The 13,397-nt window shown below is 43.2% G+C and overlaps 1 protein-coding gene across 1 annotated transcript in view; it reads left to right on the plus strand.

The window, feature by feature from the left end:
- Positions 1-2,036: 2,036 nt before the first annotated feature.
- Positions 2,037-13,397, plus strand: part of LOC119176776 (neural cell adhesion molecule 1) — a 53,354-nt gene continuing 41,993 nt past the window's right edge. Inside the window, exon 1 of the mRNA XM_075877348.1 lies at positions 2,037-2,729. Coding sequence (XP_075733463.1) covers positions 2,681-2,729 — 49 coding nt within the window. The 5' untranslated portion in view covers positions 2,037-2,680. The remainder of the gene's footprint in view (positions 2,730-13,397) is intronic.

Raw genomic sequence — 13,397 nt, forward strand, 5'->3', positions numbered from 1 at the left:
CTGTCTGTCCGTCGTCCGTCCGTCTGTCCGTCCGTCCGTCCGTACGTCCGTACGTCCGTACGTACGTACGTCTGTTCGTCCGCCGTCCGTCCGTCTGTCCGTTTGTCCGTCTGTTCACACCTGGAGTCAGTCTTCGAACTGGGCGATCACGTACCACGAGCTAGAAGGGACCGATCCATGGCTTTAGGGGCTTCGCCCCTATAGCTAATTAGCCGGCGGCACGTGCTCGGGTGCTAGCGGGCTATGACGACAAAGACGACAGGCACCGGCCGAGCAGTATGCTAGAATGTACTGGCTGACAATGATGATTAACACGTGACCTCGGATTTAGCTGCGGTCGCGATGTTGTAAGACGCTTGGATGGTGCTGATCTCAGAGGCCATCATGCTGATTATTATAAAACAGACTTAGTGCAGGCATTAAAATTTTCAAAATAAATTTAAACACTCTGTGCCTTTAATAACATATCATCACGAAACTTTTCTGACACTTGTATTGCATGGGTGCACTTCTGCACTCAGTGGAACGACAAACAAATAATGAAGATGCCTCTGGTTTGAAAACACCCAACTTAGTTGACAGTCCTTGACGCGATGAATGGTCCCATCGTAACCAAAGAAACGCAGCGCACTGAGGGGTGGATTTGACTTTTTCGTACTGTTGGTCATATCATAAGGGGGTGTCGCCAGAGCTCGGGAAGATCCCGAGATTCACCAACTCGGGAGAAACTCGGCCGATTCTGCATAGAGCCTTAGCAGTAAAAAAAAAAAAATAATATGAGATGCTTTGCCAAGTTTTGTTGTTGTTGTTGGTCCGAGCAACAAATAAATGAAAAATTTGAGTTAATCAGATTGCACCCAGTATATTGTCCTGCTCTAATGTGGTGATAGTGCTCTGATAGCGCTGTCCTGCCCTAATAAAGTGGCAACACACACACAGATAAACACAAACACACGCACGCTCGCACAGGCACACACGCGCGTACACACTAACATTCAGTGCACAATGAAAGGCCGTCCTGGGCCCAGTCCCTTCCAGAAAAATACGGAAACGGTCAGCATTATGTGCTATTGTAGGTGCAGTGCCGGATCCCAACGTTTTTCTTTACGTATGTACACTCTGTCGTGAAATCGGCTTACGTTATCAGGCAGAGGACCTTCAAAAGAAAATCTGCCGCATAAGATGCATCAGATAAATGCGTAACAACCACAAAAGTCGCGCAAGCCGCTGCCATTCAGGCCGATGCGAAAAGAGCAGACATACGCAAGCGTTCAGAGACACAATTTGTCGGAGTTGAACGAGTCGTCAGTGTACGTTATACATTCCCATAGTGAGAGCCAATGAGGCAGCTCGTTAATGCCAATCAAGAAGGGAAGCGAGCCAAGTAGACACTTAAGCGATTTGACAGCTACGACGAGAGTGATTATGACGGCTTTTAGGAATGACTACTATACGCACTAGACACAACCAAATCAATCGAACAGACAATCAAGACTGTTAAAGCACTTCAAGCGTGAGTTCGAACGAATTAAAACGGACGGAAAATCACCCTCTTCGTCGATGGGATGCCACCAACGGAAATGGTGATTTTTGAACATCTTCAATTGATTTCAGTCGACACCACATTTCGCACATTAAAGCTAAAAACAATATATAATGCCCTCTGTGCTTTTCATTGCCACATTATCTGTTTTCTTTATTTGTTTATTTATTTATTTATCATTTTATTTATTTATTTATTTATTTATTTATTTATTTATTTATCATTTTATTTATTTATTTATTTATTCCGTCCAAGTAGTAGGCGAGCCTGTGGTAAATAATTCCTTTATTTCGTTCATTATGTGTATCGTATAAAGACAACAGCTTCTTTCCGACTGAAAACACATTTACTTGCCTATTGTTTATGGGCTGTAGGCAAGCTAAAGAGCCTACTCTCAGTCGACTATGGCAGGTTCAATGTACCTAAGACAAATATTATTACTGTAACCACAGATTCGGCCCTTGTGGACTTAAGCATGCAGTCAACTGGGCACGGATGCACAGACAGAATGAAGAACTTACGGCACATCTTTCTTGTTGTGCAGATTGTGGGCGTTCTTGCAAGCCATCCCTTGGATCATCGATCGCTTCCCGCGGTCGAAATTCCGTTTTGCGGCTCGACTTCGGCGTACGTGGATGTCATCTGCGCAGCCACCGATTCTTCATGCGTGTTTGAAAGCGCCGCGCCCAGTCTTCTCAACAGCGCCACGGCTTGCCCTTTCCATGAGCCACGCAGTACAACGTCAGTGACATCGTCACGACTGATAGTGGATGGTTTAAAAGCACACGCCACTTGCCACCCCGCCAGTGGGCACGGATGCACAGACAGAATGAAGAACTTACGGCACATCTTTCTTGTTGTGCAGATTGTGGGCGTTCTTGCAAGCCATCCCTTGGATCATCGATCGCTTCCCGCGGTCGAAATTCCGTTTTGCGGCTCGACTTCGGCGTACGTGGATGTCATCTGCGCAGCCACCGATTCTTCATGCGTGTTTGAAAGCGCCGCGCCCAGTCTTCTCAACAGCGCCACGGCTTGCCCTTTCCATGAGCCACGCAGTACAACGTCAGTGACATCGTCACGACTGATAGTGGATGGTTTAAAAGCACACGCCACTTGCCACCCCGCCAGTGGGCACGGATGCACAGACAGAATGAAGAACTTACGGCACATCTTTCTTGTTGTGCAGGTTGGTGATTCCTTTCTCTTGCCTTGCAAATGTTACAAGACTAGTGACCGATTTGCGATTGTGCTTCCGTGCCCAGAAGCATTGCTTGAACCTTTTTCTTCTTTGCTGCTTATGCTTTGTGGGGACATTGAGGAAAACCCTGGGCCTGACAAGACCCTAACGGAACTAATTCAGTTGGTTAAAGAGACAAATGAGCGTTGTATTAGAATCGAGACTAACCAATCGAGCATGTCACAGGCATTGTCTGATCTTAAGGTTTCCCATGAGACAGTTGCAACTGCTGTGGCTGACATTACCGTACGGCTACAAACAGTAGAAAAACGGATTAGCGATCTTCCAAATGTACAGCAAGAACTATCTATCACGCGCCAATCACTAATTCGCGTGGAACAAGAGACAATTGATCTACAAGCCCGGCTTGACGAGGCTGAAGATCGGTCTCGACGTGATAATGTGCTATTTTATGGCTTACCTGACGTGCCAGACGAGAAAGCGCACCAGTCAGAAGAAAAAATTATCACGATGGCCCGTGACAGGTTGGATGTTCGCTTATCACCCGATGACATAGCACGAGCACACCGAATAGGCAGATACTTGGCAGGTAAAAATAGACCCCTCATTGCTAAATTTTCAAATTCCAAGTCAAAAATGCTACTACTGTCTAAGAAATCTATTTTACGAGGTAGTGGCATTGGCCTTTCTGAAGACTTCTCTGTATCAACTCGTGAAGCTCGTAAAAAGCTGACAGAGTTTGGCATTGCTTTAAAAAAACCGTTTAAGTTGCGGTACAAAAAATTATATGCACAAAATAAATGCTATGTGTATGATGCTCGCACCAACGTCGTCTGCGAGGCACCTTCCCCACAAGTTGCCGTTTCCTCTAGCCCTAGGGCGACCAGATCAGGTCGTCCTTATTCTAACACTAGCTAGGACAGTGTGAGGGGTGGTGGCTCATCTTCACCATCGGAGCTTTCAATCCTGTATGCTAATATTCGCAGCCTTATTCCGAAAAGAGACCGCCTAAGTGCTTTAATTAATGACACGGATGCTGACATAATTCTTTTGTCTGAAACCTGGCTTTCCGATCAAATTGCAACAAGTGAGCTTTTTCAGTGCCACAAAACTTTCACTGTACATCGATGTGATCGCTCCGAAAGAAGGGGTGGTGGGGTCCTTATTGCTGTGAATGAGTGTTTTCAATGTACACTTCTGAAAATCCCTTGTAGATTAGAAATTGTCTGGTGCTACGTGACGATTTGTTTTCAAAAAATTGTTTTTGGCATTTGCTATCGCCCGCCTAATTCCAACGGCTCTTTCTGCGAAGAATTACATGATTGCCTAAGTCATATTTCGGCATTAACTCCCGGTATTCCAGTTTTTCTTCTAGGAGATTTTAATTTTCCATCAATCCAATGGTCTCATCCATGCCCGTTTGCAGAGCCTGCTTCAGCTGAAACGAGTTATTTCCTAACCACTTGTTTGGATTACAATCTATCTCAATTAGTGCGTATTCCCACCCGTGTTACTCCTAGCACATCACACCTACTAGATTTGATACTCACCTCATCACCAGATATTGCATCTGAAATAACTCACTTGCCAGGGTTGAGTGACCATGACGTGCTACATTTTTCCATTTCTGTACCGAGGAATAGAAGGAGCAATCGCTTTAAACTTATAAAGGATTACAATAAGACCAACTTTGAGGCTATCAACACCGAGCTTTCCTCATTTCTCGACAGCTTTTGTCTTTCTTACAATGATGCTACGGTCGAGAAAATATGGACGTGTTTCAAAGACAAAGCACTGCATCTAATAAAAAAGCATATCCCTGTAAGGAAGGTTTATCATTCATCCAACGCGCCATGGTATTCAAGGTACCTCAACCGGCTGTCTAACAAAAAAAAAAGGCTCTTTCGTGCCGCCAAGAAATCGTCATCTGCTGATAAGTGGTCCACTTATACAACCGCGGCAAAAGCATACTCCAGTGCATTAAAAGAAACTAAGTTTAAATTTTATAATAATACACTTCCGTCATTGCTCCAAAGCAACCCAAAACGCTTTTGGAATGTCGTGAGAAACCGGGATAATCTAACTATAGCTCTTACTGATAAATCTGGCGAGTCAATCCCAAGCAGCCAGTGCGCTTCCACACTTAACACTGTTTTTGCCCGTTCATTTTGTGCTACTCACCCTGACATCTGTCCACGTTTCACTGCGCCTAGCTACGTTCCCATGGAACCCATTTTACTTGACTCGTCTGGTATCCGCTCCATCATTAACAATTTAAAGAGATCGTCCTCGTGCGGTATTGATGGCATCACGTCGAAATTTTTGCAGGCTACCGCCGAATATAGTTCCATCCTACTAAACCTTATTTTCACGAAATCACTGAACAGTAGTTCCTTACCTAAAGACTGGAAAACAGGCAAGGTGATACCACTTCATAAATCCGGTGACACACACAACCCTCAAAACTATAGACCTATTTCCCTGACTTCAATTCCTTGTAAGATATTCGAACACGTCATTTTCTCCCATCTGGTCAATTTTTTAGAATCGAATAAGTTCTTTCATAGTAGTCAGCATGGGTTTCGTAAGACATTCTCATGCGAAACACAGCTAGCAACATTTTGCAATGATCTTCACGCATTTCTAGACAATGGTTTTACAGTAGACTGCATATTTTTAGATTTCGCCAAGGCTTTTGACCGCGTCAGTCACCGCTTACTCTTATTTAAACTCAGCCAGTTAAGCATTGATCCCCTGGTTTTCAATTGGATTCGAGAGTTTCTATCCAACCGAACGCAATATGTCAGCATTAATGATAAAAACTCTCCTGAAGTACCGGTTGACTCAGGCGTACCTCAGGGCTCTGTTTTAGCACCATTACTTTTTTTAATATACATCAATGATCTTCCTAACCAAATCACAAGTTCCATCTGTTTATTTGCCGATGATTGTGTTTTATATCGCAAGATTGAAGGCCCTAATGATACCCTAACACTGCAGAATGATCTTAATAACATTTCGACATGGTGTAAGCTCTGGGTTATGGACCTTAACACGTCTAAATGCAAAACAATGAGAATTTCCCGTAGTATTTCAGCATGCCCTAATTATTTACTGAATAATACTTCACTTGATCAAGTAATATCCTATAAATATCTTGGTGTGCATATTACTAACAATCTCTCATGGAAAAGACACATAGAATACATTACATCGAAAGCTAACCGCATGCTTGGTTATTTAAAACGTAATTTTTCCTTAGCTCCCCCGAAGTTAAAGCAACAGCTGTACATTACTTATGTTAGGTCTAACCTTGAATACGCATGCTCCATATGGGATCCTGGTCATGCTAGTCTGACAAACATAATCGAAAATGTGCAAAATCGAGCGGTCCGTTTCATCCTTCACAACTACCATCGAACTGCCAGTGTCACTGACATGAAACGAACACTTGGCATTCCCCTTCTTTCTTCTCGTAGGAGGTTATCCCGTCTTTGCCTTTTTCATAAAATATATTATCATAACAATGAGTTGAAGTCCCGATACATCACATCCGCATCCTATATCTCCCCACGTGTCGACCACCCTTTCAAAGTTCACGTACCATCACAGCGCACAGTCACCTACTCATATTCATTCTTGCCAAAAACATCTTATGAATGGAATCACCTGCCTGCGTCACTAGTCGCAATCAGAGACCCTGACCGTTTCCGGAAAGCATTAACGAACACGCTATAAAGCTGCATCACGTTCACAAATGCATTTACAACACACTGAAACTGCAATTTACTTCTTTACCACCTATCTCTGTACAGGTCTTGATCTCAACAATTTTTTTTTTTTTTTTTTTTTTTGCCTTGCACTGATGTTTTCTTTTTGTGTGTGTAACTCGATAAAATTTGCTTTTTCATGTATCATTTTTCTTTTTTTTTTTTTTTTTTTTTTGAACATGTGTATTTTATTTATTTATTTTTTTTTTTTTTGAACATGTGTATTGAAAAGGCATCAGTCGATTATTTTTTGTGCAACATGCACTGACATTCACTGTGATTGCGACGTCAAAGTGTATTTTTTCGTCCTATTTTCTTTTGTTAGTTCATGTATAAACTTATCTAGTTTGTTTCCTTTTGTGCTCTATCTCTTAGTGCCACTTTTTCTGTGTATTCCTTATAGTGTTTTCATTTACTTCAGCCCCTCCCCTCTACAATGCTTCTTGTAAGCCCTGAGGGTACCAATAAATAAATAAATAAATAAATAAATAAATAAACTATAGTCCGAAAAACGCAGTAGTCACATTTGCCATTTCGGAGGCGTCAGGAATGCCTACCATTTTGTTGCGATCTTCCAAGTGTGTAGTGTAGATGTGGCACACGAGATTGTTGATACAAATGAAATTCAGTAGCAAAAAAAAAAGATTATCAGATCGACTTCACCAAATGGTTTTGACAGTTACATGAACGCGGAAGCTTCTAAAGTAACATATTTTTCTTTGACGTGGGCCCTAATAAACTTGCTAAATCCGGGTACAAAACTTCGTTGAAAGTGCTCGTAATAAATGTTTCTAGACATATAAACGAAAGCATTGCAAGTATTTCACTTGCTCTACAGTAATATAGAAGCGAGAAAGTTTACATTTTCTTTTCAAAAAAATTATATATGATTTTCTATTTTGAAGATTGAATGTACCAACCTGCCTAATTTCATTTACGCGAAATAAATTGGCTTTGAAAATGGCATTGATGAGAGCAGAAGTAATATGAAGAGTCAAATCACTCTATAGCAACATTAAGAAATGAAGGCTTTATTTTATTATAATGAAGAAATTGTTTAACTGAGAAAAAATACAAAAGACACCTCCTTGATGGCGAGAGACAAGCTGAGCACTATATAAGACGCTACAGAAAGTGTACAAAACTCTGTCGAGCAAGCTATGATGGCTGGCACTATACGTCCCTCTAGGTTGGGAACTTGTACATAGATTCGCACTTTCATTTACATATACGTTTTCGTCAAGCTTATTGGTCTTTTCTTCTGTTCCATCTTCAAGGAAAGATGTGTAAGTTTAAGGGCTCGTTTTCTTTTTCGTTAGACACAATAAACGAGTGCCAAGGAGTTGTATACCATCACAAAAAAAAGGAGTGACAAGGAGTTGTATGACATGCATTATTCGCGACTGAAAATCCGCCGCTGGAACCTTGCGCTGACGAGCTATGCAGTGAAAGTGAAGCAAAGGCAAGCTTCGTATTACCTTGTGGTTGCACAGGTGGAAAATATCTTTCTCACTTAAAACAAAATCTACTCTTTTGAAACTTTCTGCTTATCTTACAGACAAATTGTACTATGCAACAATATAGAAGCTATATCTTTATTTCGGACGCTCCATTGCAAAAACTAAGCCGCAATATGAGTCAAAATGCTTTTTTCCCTAAATTTGTCACAGTATATTGGCAACATTTTTACTTAATTTGCTCCCAAAATATTTTAATCATTCATTATAAGTTAATATAAAGCAGAAATCGTCTATATAATACTAGCGGAAAAAATTTGTAGTTTATATTAAAAAGGTCAACAAGCAGCATATTACACTTTTTCGCGATTGCGAAGAAGAAAAATCAAAACACAAATGAATAAACTGTCATTGTTATGACAGAATCGATAGCGCCTTGAGATTATTGAAAATGTGTTTATAACAATTACTCAAACCATTTATATTACATAAATTATTTGGCGTGACTTAGTCTCACGTGCGGGGCCAAAGTTTGAAGCGTCCTATCGGCAACACAAATTTTTTGGCGGGATATAATGCCTCAATGACTACTTCTCACATGCACATATACTTGCACAATTTTTTCAGCATGATCGGAGATGTTCGAAACGCTATACTTGATATGAAATGGCCCATATATATATATATATATATATATATATATATATATATATATATATATATATATATATATATATATATATAGGTGTGTGTGTGAGAGCGAGATCTAACAGACAATACTGCCAAGGAAACTATAGGGGAAGTTATTAGACCGAATTAAAATGTACATGTGAAGAAAGTAGTGTGTGTGAAAAAATAACCTGCCGTGGGCAGGAACCGAACCTGTGACCTTCGAATAACGCGTTTGATGCTCTGCCACTGAGCTACCGCGGCGACTGTTCTCCAGGCCACTTTTTGGGTATATATATATATATAAATATATATATATATATATATATATATATATATATATATATATATATATAGAGAGAGAGAGAGAGAGAGAGATGGGAGTGTCAGTCAGCGCTATCATTAGCCATGGCGCCGAGTGTGGCACACTCTTTATGAGCCTGTATGGCGTCACGTAGCTCGTGAACTTATTACAAGCTGGCAGCTGATCAATAGTCCGTCGTATACAACCTAAAGCACCAAGTCTGCAAGTACGATACCCTCATTAATGAATAAGGGAAGAAAGTGTATAATTAAGGGCTCGTTTTTCCGTGTTTTGACACAATATAATGAGATCTAACAGATAATAATGCCAAGGAAAGTATACGGGAATTTATTAGACCGAATTGTAATGTAAATGTGAAGAAAGAAAAGTGCGTGAAACGATAACTTGCCGTGAGCAGGAACCAAACCTGTGACCTTCGAACAATGCGTTTGATGCTGTACCACTGACCTACCACGTGACGCCATACAGGCTCATAAAGAGTGTGCCACACTCGCCGTCATGGCTACTGATGGCGCTGACTGACACTCCCATGTTTAAATACACATATATACCCAAAAAAGTGGCTGGGAGTGTAGCCGACGTGGTAGCTTAGTGGGCACCCCGCCGTGGTGGTCTAGTGGCTAAGGTACTCGGCTGCTCACCCGCAGGTCGCGGGATCGAATCCCGGCTGCGGCGGCTGCATTTCCAATGGAGGCGGAAATGTTGTAGGCCCGTGTGCTCAGATTTGGTTGCAGGTTAAAGATACCCAGGTGATCAAAATTTCTGGAGCCCTCCACTACGGCGTCTCTCATAACCATTTGGTGGTTTTGGGACGTTAAACCCCACATATCTATGAATCAAGCTTAGTGGTAGAACATCGAACGCGTTGTTTCATGGTCAAAGGTTCAGTTCCTGCCAAAGGCAAGTTATCTTTTCACCCACTTTTCTTTCTTCACATTTACATTACAATGCGGTCTAATAATTTCCCCTATACTTCTTTGGCATGTGTGTGTGTGTGTGTGTGTGTGTGTGTGTGTGTGTGTGTGTGTGTGTGTGTGTGTGTGTGTGTGTGTGTGTGTGTGTGTGTGTGTGTGTGTGTGTGTGTGTGTGTGTGTGTGTGTGTAATATAAATGTGATGAAAGTAAAGTGGCCTAAACTATTACTTACTGCTGGCAGGCACCAAACCTCCAACCTTCCAATAACGCGGCCGGTGCTCTACCAAAGAACCTACAGTGGTGGTCATTCCCCCGTCCACTTTATGGGATATATATGTTCAGTTAACCAAACTGACCAATGCTCCACGTTTACGTCGGCTTCGCTTTAATTAAAATCCCCTATACTTTTTTGGCCACATTGTCTGTTTTCATTGTTATTGTGTCTAACAAAGAAAAAAAACAAGCCCTTCACTTTGCACTTCTTTCCCTCTTTCATAGCGAGGATCTCGTTGTGGCAGACTTGATGCTTCGACACAGTGCGCGAGGAATAATTGGTCAGCTCTCAGCTCGTAATAAGATTACGAGCTACATGACACCGACAGGCAAAAAGAGTTTCACACTCACCGTGATGACAACTGGCGACACTGACTGACCCTCCCATGTTCAAATGCACATATATGCCGTATAAAGTGGACGGTGGCCTGACCGCCACCGTAGCTCAGTGCTAGAGCACCAGATGTGTTATGCGAAGGTCGTAGGTACAGTGCCTGCCGGCGGTAAATTATGTTTTCGTCCCCTTTCCTTTCTTCATATTTAGATTACAATTATTTCTAATAACATCCCCTATACATTGCTTCGCACCATTGTCTGTTAATTCTCATTTGCACTTCAGGTGGTATTACGGTTTCTTTTTTTGTGTGTGAGCCCTCAACTTTGAGTATGCTATGCTTGATTATTCCTCCGAAGACGTCCTTTATCCAGCTATGCACATGACTTACGTAACTTCGAGAATTTTTAGCAACGTTTCGCGTAAAAAAACAAAAACTCTTTTTTACCTCGTGTTTTCCTTCATTTCTTGTCCTGAATTGTTTACGCGAAATGTCCTTCACGATGAATTACCAACTAGTCCAACGCTCTGTTCTTTCCACTTGGAGAACTGCTTGTTCTCAGTGGTCTAAGACAGACTCGAGATATTCATAACGTAAACACATAAATAATGCTGTTTCGAAACATGTAACTTGTCTAATGAGAAAAAATAGCATCTATAAGGGAAATCACGTATTTAAAGTTCTGCGGCACCACAGCGGTTATTGAACGCAAGCGTTATAATATCTTTAGTGCGTCCAATCAGGTCACGTTATGTTTCGCTGACGTATGCGATCGTTACGCTGCTCGTGTAGAGTCTCTAAACCAAGGCAGTGCGTTCGTTCACAGCATATGTGATAAACAGCATGATTTGTGTTCTCAGTTTTTCTGGGTCCTGATAGAACTTTTCAGTGTGCTTTGTACGTGTACTCCTTTATTGTGCCTAACAATGCAATTACCAGTTTCTTCAACAGCACCTGAAAATGTAGTAACCACACAGAGGCCCGTCAAATGTCCGGAGACAACAGTAGAAAAGGAAATGACAAGATTACGTTCGCATAAAATGTTCATGTTTTTTTTTAGCACCCGGTTTGGATGGCTGCAACAAATTTCTTTTATAACATTGCTGCCCACATATATGAACTGTCAAATTGACAAACGATTGAAAAAAAAACTCGGAGAAGAAAAGATCGACAAATACTTTTCAGAAGGCGACAATTCATAGTGTCGTCTGATGCTTGTACCACGGAACCGTTTCCAAAGAAAATGAAAACGACGATGCATTTGAATACGGTATTCAGTTTGACACCCTATAGCGCTTGACGCTTCGGAGCGGCGTGAGTGAGACGCGTTTTCGCAACGCGCTCGGTGAGTGTAGTCGCGCACACGTCTCCTACAACTCCCCCTGGTGCGCGCGAGAGAGCGTAATCACCGCGCACCCCCGGCGGGAACAGCAGTGAGCTGAGGGGGCAGGAGAGACCGCGATGAAGTGGGGCAAGTTTTTAGAGCGACGCAGCGCGCACAACCAGGTTTCCTGGGGAGAAGCGGAGAAATTTCGCTCGACGTGCGCCATCGGTCACAATGGCGGAGTTGGACGGGACCGGTGTTGACACGGCGGCGGCGCTGCTGCCAGTCGTCGGTTCAAAATGAACGAGCGGCGTCGACGCGCGCGGCCTTTGGTCGCCGCGAAAAGGGAGGATGCAGGCACGAAAGAGCCTCCCCATTATCATGGGGGTAAACAGGAGGACGCCCAAGATCCTGATGCCCCGGCGCGTAGAGAAGAGCCCGATGCTCTTAGGGCCGTAGCGATAATTGCGACTCCTCTTGCGCACTAATTTATGCATATCATGCAAGTCAGCCGGGCCGAACGTGCTTAGATTTAATGATACGGTAGCAGTTCATTAGATGAATGCATACGAACGTCCGTTGGCGATTGCCTCCCCCCGCATCTCCACTTCCTGTACGCGGCCGTATTAGTTACTGAAGTTAATTGACTTTCGCTGCAGCGCGACCGACAGCACGTCTCTGGCCGGGGAACAGGCCAAGAGATTAAAGCCAGTTGAACCAGGGAATTGTAGCGTTCCGCGTGCGGCAATTAAAGATGGCACAACCGCATGCCCCCCGAGCCACCGCTTGTTCGCCCGACCCCAGCAGTAGAGACATGCAGAATTTTCATTCAAGTGTGCATAAGTCCCTCCTCGGCAGACCCAACGCCACGCGCTCTTCAACGTCGTTTGCGAAATTAGGCCGCACTCTCTACAGGACGCGGCCCGGCGCTCCGTTCAGGAAGTGGCGATTTGGGGTAAACAAGCCTCAGCTTTTTGGTGCTCGAATGTTGTCCGCACGTACTTAAAGAGCTGCGCCACGCGGTCGCAGCATGTTTTCAAGAGTCGCTGGAAGTTCGGGGTTTAGAAAAGTGCACAGTTACAGGGTCGAAGTGCGGAGACAAATTGAATAGGCCCGCTACCAATGCATGTACGCGGGGCAAATCGGCAACATTCACAATTGTTTGGAATAACGGCGAACAGGGGTAAGCTCGTTCGCACTGACTTCACATGGTCTGGGAGTAGTTTTGAATGAACAACGCACACAATTGTATGCTCCATGTGGAAAGTAACAATTCCCCAGCCACACCGTGCTGCAGTGCTGCATAAGCACCCTGGCCGGCAGACACGTCTGTAAATGTGGTGTATAGACCTTATGCAAAATTGCTGCCATCTGCCGGCCGCCGTGTGCACACCGCCGTGTTGGAGGCTAAGGCATGTGCATTACGCAGAGGCCACGTGTGTTTACGTATACGTAATACGTATAAACGTGAGGTGTGTATCGGCTTATATCGCAATGCCAACCTATTGCTGCGCCCTTTCCTGCACACGGAAAGGAACTCGAAGTGCTTAAATAAAAAAAGTATAAGCCGTAAACATATTGCTTCTCAT

Source organism: Rhipicephalus microplus, chromosome X, assembly GCF_043290135.1.
Source record: "Rhipicephalus microplus isolate Deutch F79 chromosome X, USDA_Rmic, whole genome shotgun sequence".
Taxonomy (NCBI): Eukaryota; Metazoa; Arthropoda; class Arachnida; order Ixodida; family Ixodidae; genus Rhipicephalus; species Rhipicephalus microplus.